The sequence below is a fragment of the Miniopterus natalensis genome, chromosome 1 (genome assembly GCF_054644295.1).
Source record: "Miniopterus natalensis isolate mMinNat1 chromosome 1, mMinNat1.hap1, whole genome shotgun sequence".
Taxonomy (NCBI): Eukaryota; Metazoa; Chordata; class Mammalia; order Chiroptera; family Miniopteridae; genus Miniopterus; species Miniopterus natalensis.
The window spans coordinates 174,627,521-174,648,616 of NC_142081.1; the positions used below are offsets into that span (position 1 = coordinate 174,627,521).

A 21,096-nucleotide genomic window follows, 5' to 3' on the forward strand; every position below is an offset into this window, starting at 1 on the left:
TGATTGTGGAATGACTGAGTGGGCATAATGATGGCTTTATTTTGAATCATCTTAAAGAGATGTGAGCGAAAGACATACGGAGAGGTGTTTTGCTAGTTAGAGGTGCAGGATCCGACGCAAGTAAGCGGATGCGATTAGGGAAGTACATTTGAGATGATCAGACCTAGTCCATTCAGTGCTGTTTATCCTACACGGAGGCATTTTCCTGAGGGAAAAGGACTTGGAAGCCAGAAAGATCTGCTCTGAGTCCTGGATCTGTTCATTGACCAGCTCTGACATTGGAGAGTTGCTAAAACTCTCTGAGTCTCAATTTCTTTATCTATAAAAGGAGAAGATACCTATCCTGCCAGGCTATTTGTTTGCAGATAGAGTATTATGAACTCTTCTGTTTGTCTGATTCAAAAAAACACACACAAAACACTTTAAGAAGGAAGTCTTCCTGCTTTAAAAACAGACACTGGAAATCATCTTCTTTTTTTATCATTTCCTGGTCATCCTGCATGTACACCCTTTGAACAGTGAAAGTCAGGATTGTCGTCTGGGCTTAAGAACAGAAGGGCTTGGAGGCCATTTGCAGGCTTTTTTGTTTGTTTGTTTTAAAGGTACCAAATACTTCTATCGTGATTACCATACCTTATGCATGGTCTTATGTGCTTTGCAAGTATTAACTTTAATCCTCTTAACTCTATAAGGTAAATGCAGTTAGCATTCCCATTTTACAGATGAGCAAACTGAAGGACAGAGAAGTTGAGCACCAGTATGTGACAGGCCCGGAACCCAGCCTAGGCTGTCTGATTCGTGAGCCCTGAACCACTCATTACACTGCATCGCCTCTGGCTAACTTTGTGATACTTCTTGGCTGTCTTAAATTGTATATATTCATAGAATCAAACTTATATTAATCTTTATATTCTCCAGTACATGAAGCCCTCAAGAAAGCCTAACAAATTGGTAAAGTGTGTCTTTGTAATATTATTATTGTACTTGAAAGGAGAGGTGCTCTCTGCTCTGTGTGTTAAGAGTGTGAGTTACCAGTTGTAACTGTTTCTAACCTAAAAAGGAAGTGCTAATATAGCGGCTTGCTGATTCAGTATTGGTTTCATACTTTATGGCAACTAAAATAACAGCCTCAGAAGGTAAAAATAGTACAGTCACATGCAGCATTAATCGCCCTTTTTCAAAATAGAATTATAAAATCCATGATGTAAAGGTTAATTTTGTTATTGTTGAAAAGAGTGAATATGGGTAGGTACCGGTCATTTCTGTTACGACCTCCAGTAATTTTAGGGAACTGATGATGTTTGTCATTGTCCAAGGAGGAATCTCATTCATGCCATTTTATTTTATAAGATACAGTCAAGTTGACATCAATCCTAAGATCTTCCCTGGCATGTAGAAGGTAGATGTGAGGGTCTTTCCTTAAACAGAACTAGTGGCTTTTGCTTTTATTTTCCCTAAGGACTAAATACTATTTGAAAAATAATATTAATAGTTAAATTTATCAAGCCCTTACCATTTGTCCTCTTTGTTCTGAGAGCTTAACATGAATGGACTCTTTTATTTCCTTCAACAAACTTATGAAGTTGTGGTGCTATTATTTATCCCATTGTATAGCTAAAGAAACTAAAGCACAGAGAGGGTAAGTAACTTCTCTAAGGAGACACAGTGAGTAAGTGGCAGAGCTGGGATTCAAACAGACATTCTGGCTCCATAGTCTTTGCTCTTAAGCAATAAACACTTATTAGAGTCTGCTAGTTCTTTGTCTGAGATATGAGGTATGTTAAACAAAGTAAAGTGGTTTATCCATTTATTTCTATTTTTAAAAAGCTGCCCAGTTTTTCTTCCTCCAAAAAAATAAGAGCATTCTAAGCAACAGAGCCAGGCTCAGCTTTCTATTTTGACAGCCTGGGCCATTGCATGGCAAAATATAATTATTTAAGGCCATGGTTCCTCACTGCCTTGAAGATTAAGTGCAACCCCTTAGCATTACATACACACAGAGCTCTTCATAATCTGGTCCCATCCTGCACTCCCAGTCTCCTCTCCTGCCTCTTCCGCCTGTGTCCCTCAGTGCGTCTGAACACACTGTCACATTGCAATCCCCAAACCTCCTGTGCTCTTTTGTAACTGCCCGCTTTACTTTCAGTGTTCTCTTGTCTCCTTCCTTTGCTGGGAAACCCTTATTCATGAGTCAAGGCTCAGCTCAAAGAGGCACCTCCTGGGTGCAGCCTTCTCTGACTTGTCTTTGGGGAGAATTAACCACTTCTGCCTTTGTGTCCCACTGCATGCGGTTCAGTAATGAGCTGTTCACACTGCCTGTGAGTAGTCCTCTCTTCCCATCCAGTTGGAACATGAGCAGATGCTACAGAAATGCTGACTGAAAGAGCTGAGGGGTAGGAGGGGTAGGGAAGTTAACAGAAAGGTGTGAGGGTGTTTGAGTTGATTCCTGTCTATATAGTATAAGATTTTTTGATTTTTGGGACTCAAACTATTTAGGGTAACCTGCTTTCTTTCCTAACGAGGAGTGAAAAGTTTACAAATGCGAGGTTCACAGTCATGACATCCACGAAACATGCAACAGTGAAGTGTCTGTCTGGCAGTCAAAATAGAACATGATTTAAAACAAAAAACAAGCAAAAAATAATTGCTATTATTCTAGGTTAACTGTTTGATGTTTTAATTTGGCTATGCTAAATCTAATTCACATCCCAGCATTTCCCTGGATTGTCCACACCAAACATTGATTGAATTCTGACTGTGCCCGGTGCTGGCGGTGACAGCACCACATGGGTGCCAGGCCCTCACCTGTGAACCATTCATTCTGCTGTGGGCATCAGGTGTCCAACAAGAGTCTCACTCATAACAACTGCATTTATGATGTATAGAAGTTAGAAAAAGTATAGGTGGCTTCTATTACAGAGTGCGAGGTATTTGAGTAGGACCAAAATGTACTAAATGTACCTAGTGTATTAAATTAAACCATGGGAAATCACCAATATTTGATCACTTGTTGACATAAAAATGGCAATTTCTTATGGGGTGATCTAATGGTGCCTTAGTGAATAGATCACAAAAGCCACCTCTCTTTATGAATCCACTTGAACGCCTGTGCTTGGTAATACGGAGGTTTCAGATACACTCAGTGGAGTAACTACAGTTACTCCTAGAAGTTCCTCGAAAGCCTTGTAAGACCAGTTGCCGTCAAGGGGGTATGATGCGCTACTTCTGCACCACCAGAAGGGAGGGACGGGGTAAAGAGAAAATTAAACTGATAATGCCTCCCCCGCAGGTGCTGGTGGGCTCGCAGTGAGTGGCCTGGCTCTCGTGCCGTGGGGATCTTATATTTGGTACTGAGGGGCATCTCTTGGAATGTCCATATATCCTGCAAGTTGGATTAATTTTCACTAGAGTATTTGAGAGTTAAGGGCATTAGCAATAGCAAACTAAGAGGGCATGGATAGTTTAATTATGGCCCCCCACTGGGATAGCCAATAAAGAGTAGAGCTCTGCAGCCTGGAGTTCTGTATCTTCATTTGTCCCTGGTCAATGGGTTTAACCTCAGTGCCCCATTTACCCAGTTGTAAAATGCACATGCTGAATAACTCATGGCTTCAGCAGGGTCCGTATAAGTAATTCTGGAGATTGGTTGCAAGGGGCTGTGTAAATGTGACCTCTAAGAGCAGTTGTGTAAACATCAGGGATTGTTGTTTCCTCTTTTGAATCCAGGGTACACAGGATGACCAAAGCTTTACTAGTAGCAATTAAGTAATGTGCACATCCCCACTTTTTACCAGTTTATAATGGTAAATGCCTTTCTATATTCTGATAAAAAAAAAATTATAAGTAGACCCAAGTACAACTTTGATCAGGATTTCAAAAAATGTGCTGGGGCGAAGTATTTTTTGACTTTTATTGTGGAAAGTTTCAAACATACTCAAGAGTAGACAGAATAGTACAGTGACCCCCATGAACCCACCATCCTACCCGATAACCCTGACTCATACTTTCCCCCACCTCCGTTAGCTTCTAGCAAATCCCTCCCACTCCTGTTATCTTGTCCGGGAGCTCTTCTACACATCATTTCTTCTACAGATGCTTCAGTATCCATCTCCACAAGACGAGAAGTCCTCATCTTCAGTAGAACCTTAATGCTATCACCGCACCTCAAAACATATCAACAGAGCCCTGGCAGGTGTGGCACAGTTGGCTGGGTGTCCTCTGTTGCACCAAAAGTAGCTGGTTGGATTCCAGGTCAGCAATCCCTGGTAGGGGGCATGCCTGAGGCAACTGATGGATGCGTCACTCTCATCTCTCTCTCCCTCTGCCTTCTTGCTCTAAAAAATCAATAAAAAAATAAAAAACAACAGGATATCAACAGAACGTCCTTGATGTCATCCAGCATACTCAGTCCATGGGAGAAACTGTTTTAAAAATAATTTTATCTCTAGAACATTCCCACTTGAGGGGTTGTGCTGCCAAAGTTTTCTATAAATTGATTAATTGTAGCACAAAGTGAATATTCCCATAGAAACCATAGTAAAAGCAGTGACTGACACTGATTAAGCCCACAGAAATCCATGGAACCAGGCTATTCCATATATTTCTCTTTGAATATCTTACTGATGGGAGAATTGATGGGCAATTCATCTCTTACTGGAAACCTGGATCTAACATACACATTCTCTTTCTTGCCAGTGTTCTCATGGTGATTTCTTGTCCCCAGGTCCACCTCCTCACTTTCCCACTCACTCCCCCTTCCACTCCTTGAGATACCCCTAGAAGCAAAAAAAGGAACTTTTCTGAGCACAGCCAATTATCTCTTTGGGGAAAAAATAATAGGGGATGTTGTTCTCTCTGGGGCAGCAAGCAGCAAAGGGAAGCTGCCAGTATATGCAGTTTAGTATTTTTAAGGTATTTGAAAAGCAACCTGCAGTATGACCCCTTTAACTTTGAGAGGACTGGAAAAATCTTATATACGGTTCAGTAGAAGCTCATTTAAATACCAGGTTAATGCTCTCCTTTTGCAGTACACTAGCAAAGCCCAGTTCCATTTTAAATCAATCACGTTTCCAATTCATACTTTGCTTTTCACTAATATCAGATGAGCAGAGAGGGGTTTCTCTTAGTGGAGGAACTGGTCTGGTATGGGCACTGTGGAGGTAAAGTTCCCTAGAGGCTTTGAGTCTCCCAAATTTTCTGTCCAGAACCAGTCCTGCCTGTAAGTCATGGGTCAGCCTCCTAGGGTGAGGCTGTGGGGCAGTGGTCACAGGGCCTTCCCACTCCCTGAGCTGTCATTTCTCTGCGTTATCACGCATCAATCCATTCGGCCATGGCCCGGCTACTGGGGTGGGGCTCCTGGTGCTGCAGCCGTAGGTTCATGCCAGGTGCACAGGCCACAGAGCGTGTCACTGTGTGTTTGCATTACTAGTTGTCACTGCCACCCACCACGTACCCCGGAAATTGCATTTTCTATCTTGCTTTGCTTGCTATCTGCAAATCTCACCCACCAGAAACTCAGAACTAATCTCCCCAAGTTCCTCTTGATAAGAGATTATGTTCATGTGATTCTAGTTATTTCCACTTTCATAAAGATATAAAAGTGTCATTAAAAAACAAACGAACCCTGAACACCTAAAGTGTCCACTGGGGAGCCCCAGGACACGCACCCACACACTCGCACACACACAGGCGCACAGAATCTTTAATACAGGAGCAAAGTGCTACTTACTAATAAGTGTTAACCATACAAACTCAAGAACTGAAACCTAGGTTAAGGTGCCAGCCTTGTCTTTTGCTGCTTAAAAAGATACACTGAAATTTGTAGTGCCGTCCGATGATGACCATCGAGGAGGGTCCCCGACAGTAGTTATAAGAATCTCTGAGGATCGTAACTTGACAGGTACTTCAGTAATTGGGTATTTACACTGAAGCGATGCATGCCAGTGGAGCAGGGGCAGAGGAAGCAGGGCCTCTTACTTCCTGGCGATTCTTGGCATGCCTGTGCCCACCCGGTATGGCATAGGCCTGAGAGAGCAGTGGCAAAAATAAAGCCAGTCGCAACTCTGCTCTGAAATGGGTTAGTTGAGAAAAAGTGGTGGCTGTGCCTGGATATTATGAAATTAGACCCGAGGAAGGCCTCCTGTCTGCTGAGCCAGGCCCCTCCTCTTCGTTCATGCCCTCACTCACTCAGCAAAGTCACTGGGCATCGCCGCGTGCCCGACTGTCCACGCCAGGCTCTGCCGCTGGCACTGAGGGGCAGGTGGGCATGTCTTCACCGAGCCCTATTGTGCCTGCCTCGAAGAAGGGACTGATGAGAAAGCAAGAAAGAGAGGAAGATAGGATCAGGCCGCAGTTTGGGGGAAGGTGTTCCATTTATTTCTTAACCAGAAATTCACATAGTACTGGGTGAATCGGATGAATGGAAGAGTTCTTTCTAAATTGGAATAAATCCTAAGGCTGAGCCTTCATTTAAATGAGAGCTGCTTGATTGCCTACTTCTGGCCCATTATAAACTGAGGTTATTTTGTTTCATCTTTGTACGTCTTGTTCTCTTTTGTTCTTTTTGTTTTTTCGTTTTTAAGTCCGTGATTCAGAACACTAACGTATCAGCAAAGAAGGGCATAGTTTCCAACAGTCCCCAGGTTTCAAGGTCCCTGAGGGCAGGGACCGTAGTTTTTCAACTTTATTGAGGTATAATCAATGTGCCATAAACTGCCTATATTTAAATTGTATTACTTGATGAATTTTGACATGTATATATATACATGTGAAACCATAGCTGTGAAACCATCACTACAATAAAATAATTAGCTTATCCGTCTCCCACAAGAGTTTCCTCCTAGCTCTTGGTAATTCATTACTTCCCCTTTCATTCCCACCTTCCCTAGACACCATCGATTAGTTCACATACACTACGCTTCTAGAACAAACAAACGCATACAGCATGTGCTCTTTTTAAAATAGCTTTTTACTCAGCATAGTATTTTGAAATACATCCATTTTGTTTCACAGTATTTCACTTCTTTTTATTACTGTGAAGGATTCCATTGTCTGCATATGCCACAATTTGTTTATCTATTCAGGTGTTTGATGGACTTTTGGGTTGTTTCCAGTTTTCAGCTATTACAAAGAAAGCTGCTATTAATATTCTTGTATGTTTTTGTGTGGTCAGAGGCCTTCATTTCTCTTGGGTAAATACAGTGGCCATACTTTTTAACCGTCACATCTGTTGTGCTTAGCACATTACGTAGCATATATTAGATGCTCAGCAAATTATTGTCCTAAGTAGTTGCTGGATTCTTTCTGCATTTCTATCGTAATTGATAGATAGAACTAAATTACTTTTAAAAATAGCTATTTAAAATACTGTTTTGTTTCAAGAGAAGGAGTGGTTCTGCTATTATCCTCTTTTCCTACTTCTGTGATATTTTCTGCACTAGAGTCAAACTTAATTGTTTATTCCTATATTTTTTGAGTTCTTGGAAGATTTATTGAATTCCTCCAAGGATCGAGTGAAAAAATACTGCTATATTAATCTAAAGAAACACTGTAAAAGCCAGTAATATTTAAAAGATCTCTGTTAACTTCTTTTTTCTTGCTGAGTCTCTAACAAAATTAGAGACTGTATGGTTGAAAAAAATTAAGGATCTATTTGTGGGATAAAATGAATTTAATACTGAAAGATTTTAGAAGTCTTATATTTAAAGGCAAAAATAATTATACCAAATAGCTTATATTAGTAATTACATTGTGCCAGATATTGTGCTGAGTGCCTTATGAGCATTTTACAATCCTCACAACAATCTAGGAGATAGGTTAATATTCCCATTTTACAGATGAGAAAATGGAGACTAAGACTTTAATGAATTTGCATGGGGCCACGGAGCTGGTGTTTAAATGCAGGTCTGCCTGACACTGAAGCTGTGCTCTGAACCGTTACGACACATTGACAGTTATATTAAAACAATACTCAAAATATTGTGGCATATTCAAAACAGTAAGTTTTTTACAAGTCTATGTAGGCAGAGATTCTAGCAGTCTAGTCAACTGAGCATTGTTCACTTAAGTTTCCATAAAGTTAATGGACTTGACTAATTTCTTCCCTAATGACTTCTTTCTATTTAAAGCCACTTTTTATACTCTTCCTGCCACTCGTATTGGCCAGTCTGTTTCTGATCACCTCCTATTAGGCAGAATCCTGAGACGGAAATGTCCCATCCTTTTTTGTTTTACAGTGGAACCAGCCTCTTGTCTCTTGAACTTGTGGCTGTTTGGCATCCTGTGGGTCAGACACACCCGAGACAGTGGTTTGTCTGTGGCTACTCTTCTATATCTTGCTTGAAATTAAAAATGACTATTGGCCGGGAACCCTCCATTGTCCCATTTGGGCATCAAAATTTAAGTGTAGAAGGTGACTCTCTGTTTCTTTACAAGTTGGCTCCATGAGAGCTTAGTGTTTTGTTGTGCAATTAGTAGAATTATGTTTTAAAAACTGGAAAATTTTGGTTATAATCTGATAAACAGTCATCTGGTGTTTTAGACTCTATTAAACAAGTCTCCAGGTATCAACATACATATTCAAATTGTAGGAAGGTAACTAAGAGAAGTGAAGTATGTCTATGGCCTTGTGCTTGCAAACCTAATGCTAATATATATGGTGATAGGAAGCACCCTGCCTTCCGATGATGTCTATAGCTCAGTGTGCTAAGCACATGGTAGGCATTTCACGTACTAGATACTGGCCAGGGGCTGTCCTTTCTTGCAGATCTGCCATGTGGGAACCCTTTCTGCCACTGTGACCCAGTTCCAGATTGCTCTTGACGTTTTTGGAGAGGTGGGGTGGCATAATGGTTATTAGAAGCCTAAAGGAATTAATTTATGTAAACTCATGGGGCAGTACCTGGCACACAGTGCTGTATAAGTGTTACCTATTATTATGTTTATAATTTGAATCTGGGTTAAATCAGAGGCTCTGATTTAGTATATTTAAGTTTACCCCAGAGAGTCTCATCATTTTTACCTATGCTGCCAGATTCAGAGCCTAAGTCCAACACTGAGTTTCATATAAGTTATTTGCCAGTAAAACACTTCTATTCTAGGCAGGAATTGTGTCCAGGTGGGAAGTCTGCCCCAGAAGCAAAATGTTGCTATAAAAATTCTGCATTTTCTGTATCTTATCAGTAAGGAATTGAAACTCGATGGCAGTAGGAACAAGTAGGCGTTTGGGATTTGTGCTGGAATGCTTGTCAGTGAGGAGAGGTTGCTGAGCATCATTATGTGTAACATTCCTGGGGGTTTTAGCTGAGTGTATACGTGTGGATTGCATCTTGTTCCACATAAATCAGCACTACTCCTAACTCATGCAGTGGGAGCTATACCAGGCAGGCGAGGTGGTGGAGTACAGTGGCAAGTACAAAATATCAAAAATCAAGGAATATGAGAATTGGGTATGAAGAGATAATTTAACCCAGTATTGCCTAAACTTTAGTCTTTATTCATATGCCTTACGTGATTTTGACATATATTCATGCCATCTGTATAGTAATGTAATTTGCTTAATGTTTTCCTTTAAATAATTTCAATTTTTTTCCTTCAATACACTGATTTTTAAAAGGAAACTGTGTCTGTCAGTAAGTGAAAAACCATTAATAAAAGGTAACCATAAAACTAAATACAATAAAAGTAAATGTTTATTCAAATTCCACCTGAAGCCACCTCAGTCACCACCATGTAGCATACTTTGGGAAACATTGATTTAGTTAAATATGTTCCCTTTCTGGATACGGAGTCTGAAGTACTGAGTAGCTGAGATTCTTCTTGTTCTAGAATGTATTATTCAGGGTAGCTCACTATATAACATACAATCCCCTCAAACCCAATGCCTCACCCCAATAGAAAGTTTATTTCTTGCTTACGTTATGTTATGTATAATTACCTTCCACATAGTGATTCAGGGACCCAGGCTCCTTCCATCTAGTGGCTCCATTGTTTGTTTGTTTTTAAAAACCACTTTATTGAGATGTAATTCACATACGGTACAATTCACCCTTTTAAGTTGTGCAATTGAGTTGTTTTTAGTATGTTCACAGAGTTGTGCAATTATCACTACACCCCAAACAGAAATCTTGTACCATTAGCAGTCCATTGTCTTGTAGTCTTGTCTTGTAGAATCTTCCACTGGATCTTCCACTTCAACTGGGAGAGAAGGGAGGAGATGGAACATGGAGAGTGGTGTGAAAGGTTTTAGAGGAAGGAAGTGGGGTTACATCACTTCCCTCTACATTCCCTTGACTAGAGCTCAGGCCTGTGGCCTCGCCTAAATGAATAGAGCTGGAAAAATGTAGCCTAGATGGGCACTGAGAAGAAGGGAAAATGTGGCAATCTAAGATCACTGGCGTCGTCACTGCTCCAAAGGATTTGTAATCTTTGGATTGAATGTATTAATTCTGGAATTACTTGAATTTGGAAGTCTATTCCATGAAATCTATGAAGTAAGGACCTATATACATTTATTTCTACATAACTCATTCCAATTTTTACTAACTTTAAAAATTAAACTAGGTAAATCACTTTTAGACTTATTTCAAAACACTTAAACATTAGTATGTTCTACTTTCACGTGTCATAAAACATACCTGGTAATAGTTTTTAGAAGTGCCCTTGGGGAGTTACCAGGAGTATAGGAATATTATAAGAGGAATGACCACTGGGGAAAAAACAAACACGCTTTAGCTTAAGTAAAAAAAAAAAAAAAATCTCCAGAAACGTTATAATAATCTACATCAGCACAACCTAATATGAAGTTTATTCTGTCATTTTGGAAATGGAATTTTTTGCCTTTTAATTCCTTATAATTTATAGAGATTTTTCAACATCCTGTTTATATTCTGGATATTACATTAAAAGTCATAATCTTCATAATTAAACCTTCATAAGCCTTCATGCTTATGTATGTAACTGTTGGCTTCTTGATGTGTAGATGTCTTTTCTTTCTTTTCTTTTAGTTTAAAAGCACTTGTAAAGCACCTATGTCAGTATTTACGATTATGAACTGGTTCAAGGGAGGAAGAAATATTAGGATGCCAAGTTTTTGCTTTCTTTGATTTTTCACTAGAATTTAGTCCTTGGTAAAGAGGAGGCATTTTATTACAGAATTGCCAAGTTGGAAGTGACTTTATTTTTTATTTTTTTGTTAATCCTCTCCTGAGGGTGTTTTTTCCATTGCTTTTCAGAGGGAGAGCAGGAGAGAGGGGGAGGGAGGGAGAGACACATCGACTGGTTGCCTCCTGCATGTACCCGGACGGGGTGGAGGGGAGTGAACCTGCAACCCAGGTACGTGCCTTGACTGGTAATAGAACCCTGGACCCTTTAGTGTGCAGGCTGACACTCTAACCACTGAGCCACACCTGACAGGGCTATATTTTATTTATTCTACTTCTGATACCAGAAAGGTCTCTATCAAAATTATTCCCAATATCAACAGGAAAAATGTGAAACTCCTCCTGAGGTTTTCCTTGTGTCTCCTGGTTAACGTGTCCTGCTGCTTTTTCAGTCTGTGCTTTTAACTGTTCTGAGTGGAAAGGGAAGAGCTACCCTCATGCATAGAACAGGCTTTTTGGCTCATTTGCGATTTTTCGTGTGGAATGTGCCGTCTTCTTTCTTTTTAAGAGTTGATTGGAACTCTATCCTTTTAGTATTGACCCATCCGAACTTTCATTGTCGACACCATCATTCCTCTCCTTAGTCTTAGCAAAATGTCTGGTTGTAAATTCCTTAAGAGCAAGAAATTTTGTACTTTTTAATCTCTATCATGATCCTTTGGCATCTGTGCCTTGCTGAAGGTGGAAGGGAGCCAGACTCAGTCTTTGGTGAATGTGGCTGAATGAAGGAATTCACGTTGGCACGCGGTGAGTGTTGGCAGGGCGTACTGGTCTATCCATCTGGCAAGGACTCTAAGTTCTAGGAATTTTATTTATATATTATTGTATCTAATATGTGTTTTGTCCATATTCTGTGGAGGGTCCCTTGTCATTAATTTATGCCACGTCAGCAGCCATCTTGGGGTTGTATTTATGTTCTGTTGTAATTGTTGTGCCCGACTGAAAAAGAACAGAGGCAGAACGAACACAAGACAGCTTAGTGGCGCCAAAGGGAGGCCTAATGGTAGGATGGCAGGGTATGTGCAAGCAGAGGCTCCATGGCTGGAACTGAGAGAAAGGGCAGAAGAGGGCACCACGGGGCACACAGCACCTGGACACCGGGAGAACTGGCCCTGGGAGAGGGTTTCAGTGCCAACAGACACCCCTTCCATCCATCTCACTCGAGTAATGTGCTTAATTTAAATCTTATTTAGTGTATCGTTTTGTTTGTATTTAATTTGTGAACTTGCTTTGGTCTTACAGTTGTTAAGAGCCGTAAGTGTTAAGAAATTTCCACTCAGTTTATGCTTGTACTTGGTTAAGTGGTATCAAGTATATGTGGCGCTTAAGAATTCAGGGCTGAAATTAGAGGTCAAATCTTGGTTTATTGTGACTTTTGGCAAGTTAACTGTACTCTCAGTTCTGATTGTTTCATATGTTAAATGGGGTGGCAAGAGTTCTCCCGTTACAGTGTTGTGAAGATTCATTGAGTTTTCCATGTGACTAGTTCATAGTGAATGCTCTATAATTGTTAGATTTTGACATCATTTTCTTTTTTTTATATTAAGCATCCAAAAATATTCCAGCTTGAGAGACCTGGAGTTAGGTAAAGGCGTCAGTGTTTTTTGAGAGATCTGGGTTCATTTCTGGCTCAGCCTCTTAGCCAATCTCATAACCGCTCTGATGCTGTTTCCTAACAAGTTCCAGGAATTGTTGTGAAAACTAATGAATAGCAAATGTTGCCATTTAGGGAGGGACTTCCCGGGGCCAGACACTGTACTGAGTACCTGTGTATGGCTGTCTTTATTCCTGCAAAAAGCTTAGCAAAGTGAGTAATATTATCCTGTTCCTACAGAGAAGGGAACTGAGAGGAGACTGCTTGCCTTCCTCATAAGACTTCTGAGTGGCAAAGCAGAGGCTAGAGTCAGGATCTGCCGGTCTCCAAGGCCCATGCTCCCCACCTGAGGTCCTCTTGCAGTGCAAAGGTGATTCATCTAGTAAATTTCTTCTGCGGCAGCTGGGAATTGCCACATTAGGAATAGAAGTTGTGATGGGGAAAAGGGAGGGGTCCTTTGCAGTGTGGAGGAAATTTCTGGTATATCTTTCACTGTGCATAGAGGGGACTCAGGAAGGTTGGGGAATGTGGACGTGAGGGTGTCCTGAAGATTAACAACCGACCTCAAATTCATCTGGGGCCAGCCCTGGACATTTGTGTATATTTAAAATTTTTGATTTTGTCAATTTAGTATATTGATACTGACATTTAAAAAATACTGAGTATTCTGGAAATTAAAGGAAAACAGTGTACCTTGTAAGACTTGCTGGGGGACAGAATCTCAGGCTTTGTGAAAGATACGCAAGAAAGGACACACACACACACACACACACACACACACACACACCCACCCCCCCACCCCCATGTGTCCCAAAAAGCACATACACACACTTTGAATGATTATAAAGTCCTGTGTATTATCCTACAATTTGCTTTCAAAGTTAAGTGAGTTGTCAGCTGTGGAAGTGTGCGTGCATGCTTTCGGGGCACCCTCTATAACCCTGTGCGCGCACACGCGCAGCGTCAGTCGTGCTGCTCTGCGGCCTGGCCCAGCACACGGTTTGATGCGCGCCTCCCAGCTCGGAGGTGAGCAAGAGGAAGTCGCAGCTTCTGTGTGACTGTCAGTCTAGTGGGCAGGGTGAAGGCTGCAGAAACAGAAGAGAAATACCACGTGAAGAAAGTAACGCTCTTGGATATTTCTTCTTGGGCCACAATATTAACAGGACTGTAGAGCACACTTAAGTAGTCATGAGCTAACTTTCTCATTGAAGAAATCCTAAGTAGTCCAGGTGGAGGAGAAACTGTGCGCTGTGTGTCCTTCCTCAGTGTTAACCAGAGTGCGAGGGCCGGGGTGAAGCAGCCAGGGGTTTGGGTGTACGTGGCTTCTTTCAAATTTTTTATTAACTCTCAGGGTTTCCTATGGCGAGTTTCAGACCTTTCCTTCCAACCTTTTCTTCCCCGGCCCTGCCTGGCCTCTCAGGGTCACCCAGGGTTTGTCTAGAGTCGCGGGCTGCCGAACATCCTGTACGTGTCTCACGAGAAGCAGAGTTCTCTGGCCTGCGTGAGGACAGTGCTGAGCATCTCTGAGTTGAGCAACACCCCCCAGACGTGTCCACCTGGCTGTCCGCCTGTGGCCTCGAGAGCATCCCAGCCTTGCCCTCCCAAAGCGGGCTGTCCCCAGTATTCCTTCCTGTGGGCTATGTAGCTGTCCACCGGCCACGGCCATGGCCACGGCCATGCAAACTCCAAACCTCGGAGGCTCCCCATCCGCTTCTGCCCTTCATCCCCCTCTGATCGGTCACAGCTCAGGGGGCTCTGCCTCCCCACGCTCCCGCCTCCCCCTTTGCTCAGCTCCCTGGCTGCCGCCGCCGGGCTGCCGGCCTCCTGTACCCTGCACCTGAGCGTGTGCGGCGTGTCCACGCGTGCATCACGCTGCCTTACTGTCCTTCCTAAAACCAGCCCCGCTTCGGCACTCCTCGCTGCCCACTTACAGCCACTCAGGGTAAATCCAAACTCCTAAGTCAGGCATCTAAGCATCTTTCTAATTTGCTCTCAAATAACCTTTCTGGTGTCGTTTCCTACACTGCCCCTGACTCACTCTGAGCATCAGCCTCAATGAGTTTCTTTCTGTTCCCTAAATCAAAATCAGTGCCCCCTCCCCCCCCCTCCGGAACTCTCCTTCACTTTCTCTGCAGGAAACTCTCCTACTTATCCTTTAAAAAACAAATCACAATATCACTTCCTCCCTGAAATGTCTCCAGCCTCTCCTGGCCCAGTCACGGCCCCCCCACAGCCCCCCATGTGTTCGCTGACTTCACGATGAGTCACCCGCCCCAGCCCTTCCACCCACCGAGTTGCTGGGCACTCCTCTTGAGGAGACCCTTGGCCCCCTCCCAGAACTCGGAAGCCACTGTGCGTGGTGTGTCACCAGTGTTTGCCGGCGGAATGGATGACACGCTGAATGAGCAATCTAAATTTGCACTTTTCTCTGCAAACTTCATAGCAAGATATTTAGATCAATAAACCCAGCTACTAATACAGTACACGAATAGATTATATATCACAGAACTTGAATTTACGGGGTGGAGGTAAACTCAGTATAAAAGCTATCCCCCTTTTCTGTGTAGACTGACCTGCAGGGAACAGCTGCTTTTAGGGCACGTGGTGGGCGGCGACGGTGTCGGGGAAGAAGAGCGCGCAGAGCCTGCTGCTCCAGGGCGAAGAGGGCTGGGGGTGATCAGTGACCCCAGAGCAACGTCCAGTGACTTTCCCAGGGTTGGGGGTTATAAAGGTCATTTGATAACCCTTTGCTGTTAGTGTTCTGCACAGTGAACGCGTGTGGCTTGTTAAGAGGAGGGCGGGGCTCTGGCACTCCCTCTGCCCGTGAACTGGTGCAGGCCCAGGAAGGGTCGGGCCAGGCCCCTCAGCACAGCTCTTTCCCAGCTCGCTCCCTGTCCCTTCTCCATCCTGCCGCAGGCGCCCTGTGCATGGCCACACCAGCCTTTTTGTGCTGCTTGTTTATCTGATGGAGCGGACACTTACAGATACCCTACGATAGGCCAGGCACTCTCCTCAGCGCTGTGCAAATGCGAACTCATTTACTTCGCATAGCTCTGTAAGTATCTGTGAAGTAGATACTGTTATTATTTCCATTTTACAGGTGAGGCAACTGGGGTCATCCTGGAACACATTTTTCTTTATGTGTGCTGTTCATTCCCTCCCTATCTGTGCCCAAACTGTCACTGAAGTCTCAGTTCCTGTGTATCCTCTTAGCACCCTTTTAATATACAGTACTCACTGTATTATACAGGCTGGGGCACAAAAGTACATTTACAGTTGTTCATGTGGAAAATAATACAATAATTAATAAATAATAATACAAGAATGCCTCGTAAAGGTTTGAGCGGACGACAGCCGGGCAGGACAGTGGGGTTTGTTTATTGTGATGTTTTTGAGAACGGCGTTAGCAGGCTGTGGTGACGTGGGAGGCAGATCTCAAGTGGTTAGGGAGGAGTGGGTGGGAAGGAACTGAAAGGCCCGGCGTGTGGTCACCTTTTCTTTCAGGAAGGGGAGAGAAGAGTTAGGGCAGTAGCAGGGCCAGAAGAAGGGGTGTTGGTGTGGCTGGAAGACACTACAGGCAGGAGAAGTAAATGCCTTAGGAGAGCGTGATGCCGAGATTGTCCCTCTCCTGGCTAAAAGCTCAGTCCACGCCCAGGATTCTTGTTGCCCTCTTGGGGACTTGGCTTCATTAATTCCGTCACCTGCCTGCAGCTGGGGCATCCCAGGGTCTAGTTGACTTTGGGGTCAGTTGGGGTCCTTGGGTTATGTGTTTAAATAGTCTGAGCTGCAGTTTCTTCATCTGTAAAATGAGGGGGATTTTGTGAGCATAAAATGAAATGACTTCTGTTAAGTACCAGCTATGGCATCTTAACGGTTGTATCCTGTTAACTTCTCTTAGAGACAGGATGAAAGAGAAGAGAAAAGGGTAAACCTTAGAGTGCTTTTGACCTGCAGAAGGAAAGAGTTGGGGGGGTGGCTGTGGAATGGCTGCTCTCTGCTCCATGAAGTAGTGGGACAGCTGTCCCCTGGGGTAAGGGAATGGGAAGAAGGGTTTGTAGTTCTGATGGGACTGGTGGTTCCACCAGGTTCTCTCCACTAGAGATACACAGAAGAACCGAGATGTAGCAGTGAGGGTCTGGCTAAGCATCAAGAAGACAGTATTGTTTCTTGACCTCTAGCCAGGCATGCGGGAATAGGGAAAGGTAAGGATGGAGCTGGGGCTGCAAAAATGTCAGAGGATGTATGGGATTAGTATGTGGGGGTGAGGGGGGTTAAGGAGGAGAGAGAGAAGAAGAAGGGGAGGGAAGGGGACGGGAGGGGAGATATACTGGTGAAATGACCTCCAGAGTAGTCTAGTCAGCTGGGAGCTGCTGGCCTGGGGCAGTTGGCAGGTCTGAAAGTCCTATGGTGACAGTGAGGATGCAGGGCAGGTTCCTGGGAGCAGGGTAGGAGGCCCAAAGATTGTGGCCAGAGGGGCATTTCAAAGTATTAGATGAAGCAGTTTTGAATGACTGGGGCCAGGGAATGGCTTGGTCACCCCCAATACTGTATACTTCATTTGTTTATTTTTTCTTCTATTCTTTATCAAGAATATCTACCCCCGTCTACCAAGTAGCCTTAGTCTTTATACAACTTTTTGTGTGGCATGTATCAATTAGTATTATGCAGCAAACGTTTTTTATTTCTACATTGTATTTGTAATATTTTTAATGGAAACAGTATATCAAGTTATCATTGCACATACTACTTTGTATTCTTTTGGATTTTTTTCCTGGGATAAATTCTCAAATGTGAGGTTACTCACATTGGAGTAATCTCAATTGGTGTGAGTGATTTGGGGCTGTGTGTCTTGATATGTCCTTAGTTACTTGCCGCAGGGAGGTTTGCGGTACACAGGGAGGGAGGGCAATAGGGAAGAAAGTAGAACATTCAATAAGAGTCTGAGTGGAGGCTTTGTGTGAATGTGCTAAGGCCACCTCCAACCTCCTGGGTTCTGTGTGTTGGAGGGGAAAAGGTAACTGGCTAGAGTCTGCATCTATGATTGATGCTATTTTTGGGGGGCTGTCATCAAGAAGTTAAAGAAGTTAAGATGTATGTCTAAGAAGGAAAGGCGACAATAAGAGGGAGTCCATTTCTCTGTTCCAGAGCTTTTGGGAGGCAAGGACAGAACCATTTCATCTTTAGAAATTAAAGGATTTAATTATTGTGATTACAGTCCTCACGGTGTTAGTGTTTTGAATAATTTTAACAATAAAGGGATGCATGGTTTAATAATTATTAAGGAAATTGTAATATATCGAGTCAGTGATTTCATATCTTATGATTGTAATAGTTTTTCTTCTTCTTTCTTTTAACAGAAAAAATACAGAAAGGGATTTATTGACCTTTCAAAAATAAAGTGTGTGGAAACAGTGAAGAATGATGACGGTGTCATTCCCTGTCAAAATAAATATCCATTTCAGGTGAGCTGGTGTGTTTTCGTGGCAGTGTAATTCTGTGCTTTAGTCATACTATCTGACATTACAGTTTCCTGTCATTGCTTTGGTGGTTGTTTTCTTTAAAACTTCAGTTTTATTGAGCTATAACTGACACATGGGAATTGTATGTACTTAAGGTGTAAAATCTTGATGTTTTGATGTATGTATACATTGTGAAATGATCTTCACAATCAAGTAATTAACATACCCATCACTTCACATAGTTACCATTTTCTTTTTGTGTGTGTGGTGAGACCACTTAAGATCTACCTTCTTAGCAAATTTCAAGTTTGCAATGCAGTACTGTTAACTGTAGTCACAATGCTGTGGGTGAGATGCCCAGAACTCTCACCTGGTGTAACTGAAACACTTGGCGGCAGTGACGGCACCAGGTCTTAGACCTGTGGAGTCAGACTGGACCTTGGTTCAGCAACCTCGGTACTTGAGTTCTGGCTAAGAAAGAATTCAGAGTGAAGACTCAAACTATAAGAGAAAGTTTATTCAGAAAGTGGCAGAGGTAGAAGAGTGTTGTAGAATAAATGGGCTCAGGAAACAAGTTACAGAAGCCAAAGAAGGGGCTCTCGGAGCTGAGGAGAGAGAGAGAGGCAAGGAAAACTCGAGATGGGGTGAGGCGAGGGTGTGCTCCTAGAGAGAGCTGCACTGGGTCCTCGGTCTTGAGGGCATTTATCTGAGGTCTCGGGAGAGGATCCCAATAGAATATTCACCAGCTCTCCACGTGTGTCCTTTCAGGGTTGTGGTCTCCACTGATCGGTCAGCACCAGGGCAGGGGCTCATTAGGCATTGTGGCTGGTCCTGATGTCAGCCAGGGTGTCCCTTGTCTGCATTTGCTGCTTTTCTGGGCCTGGAGCTGAAACACAACTGAAGCCTAGATGTATTTGATGTGGGTCAGAACCTCATTGTCCTGGGGGCTTAATGCTTAAGGGCCATTCCCCAGCCCCCTTTTCAGTTCCCTCAGATGGGTCTAACCCACATGACTAGCAACATGCCAGGGGAGGAAAGGTCAGGGGAGGAAAGATCTGAACTGCATGATCACGATATGAAAGGTCAGGGGGTCCAAACCGCAGGAGCAGTGATAGGCTAGGGGAGGAAGGGTTACCTTTGGGGGCAAGGTCCTTGTTTTACCTATTGCTAGGCACTTGGGGCTTTCCCCGTGGTGACCTTCTGTACCTGGCCCATCGTGCTTGCTCTGCTTGTGTCTGTCTGACTGCCTACCACAGTACTCTTTGATCCACATTTCCCCACTTTCCCATCCCCCAACCCATGACCTCCACTGTTCTATTCTATGCTTCTATGATTTTGACTATTTTAAGTTCCATATATAAATGAGATCATGCAGTATTTATCTTTCTGTGTCTGGCTTATTTCACTTAGCGTAATGCCCTTTGGGTTCATCCATGTTGTCAAGAATGACAGGATTTCATTCTTTTTTTAAAGCTGAATAATATTCTGTTGTACATAGACATACACATTTTCTTTAACCATTCATCTGCCAGTGGACAGTGGGTGGTTTTCATGTGTTTGCTATCGCAAGTAATGCTGCAGCAAATACGGCAGTGCAGGGATATCTTCAAGACCCAGATTTTATTTCCTTCAGATAAATACCTAGAAGTGGGATTGCTGAATCACACGCTAGTTGACTTTTAGGTTCATTTGTACTTTAATAGTAGTTGCTTTTCTTCATGAACCATTTAAGACTTGGTTGAAACATTTTCTTATTAATTTTGGTCTGTTAGATGCACCCAATGCCCTGAGTTTCTAAGCCCCAGCCCTAACTTGCTAGTTTTCAGATTTATCCCAGAGCAATTAGGAGGAGTGGAGACTGAGGCTGCAAAGAGTGGGGTGAGGTGCTCTCTGTGATTTGAGGAGCTGAGAAGGGGCAGGAGTGAGCCACTGGAACAGAAATGAGATTAAAATGCTGCTCGTGATGCAAAATACGTTAGCATTGTTTATTGATTAAGGTGTACCTTTTAAAAAAGTTACGTTATCCCATGTTTTTCTTCACAATGATCCTTTTGCATGAGGGAGGTAATACACTTAAATTCTCATTTATGACAGGACACTGAGGTTCACAGATGTTAAATGCCTTGCCCGAGGTCATTTTGTGAGTGAAAAGCCTCCCTAGAACACACTCTCACCTCTTGCCACTCCGCGGGAGGATCAGTGTGGCATCCGGAGCTGGCCTTGTCACTCCCTGCAGGTCATGGTGCACACATGCCTTGAGAATGGTGCACACGTGCCTTGGGAGTGGTGCACACACACCTTGAGAATGGTGCACACACGCCTTGAGAATGGTGCACACGTGCCTTGGGAGTGGTGCACACGTGCCTTGGGAGTGGTGCACACGTGCCTTGGGAGTGGTGCACACACGCCTTGGGAGTGGTGCACACGTGCCTTGGGAATCAGGAGTGTGGAGTTGGGCCCTGCCGTCCCAGACCTTGCAGCAGACAGCACAGGACCCCCTCCAAGGCCTCATAACCCCCTTCTCTGGTTGAGGACATTTTTATGCTTTCCTTTGAGTAATGAACATCTGGGTAAAAGTCTCCTTTTACCCAGGGCTATGTCCTAAGGGGAAAGTTGCAAAAATCTTCTCAACGTAGCATCACAGTGGACAGCTTGTGTGTTTTTAATCGCTACTGTGAACTTTTGAATTACGTTAGAAATAAACACTTACAGTTGGGGGGATTAAGATACTCAAACTTTAAAGCCTCATCTGGCTTATTTTCACTATGGTAGGAAAACAGTAGGAGAAAGGCCTACAATTAATTTTCCCTTTCCCAGTTCCTCATTTCGCATCTACTCTCTCTGCGTGAAGGGGGGTCAGCGTGGCGCCGAGAGAGGCACCTGC

At 43.3% G+C, this 21,096-nt stretch overlaps 1 protein-coding gene across 1 annotated transcript in view; it reads left to right on the forward strand.

The window, feature by feature from the left end:
* TEC (tec protein tyrosine kinase) overlaps positions 1-21,096 on the forward strand; it is a 73,133-nt gene that overhangs the window by 19,748 nt on the left and 32,289 nt on the right. Inside the window, exon 2 of the mRNA XM_016208005.2 lies at positions 18,111-18,215. Coding sequence (XP_016063491.2) covers positions 18,111-18,215 — 105 coding nt within the window. The remainder of the gene's footprint in view (positions 1-18,110; positions 18,216-21,096) is intronic.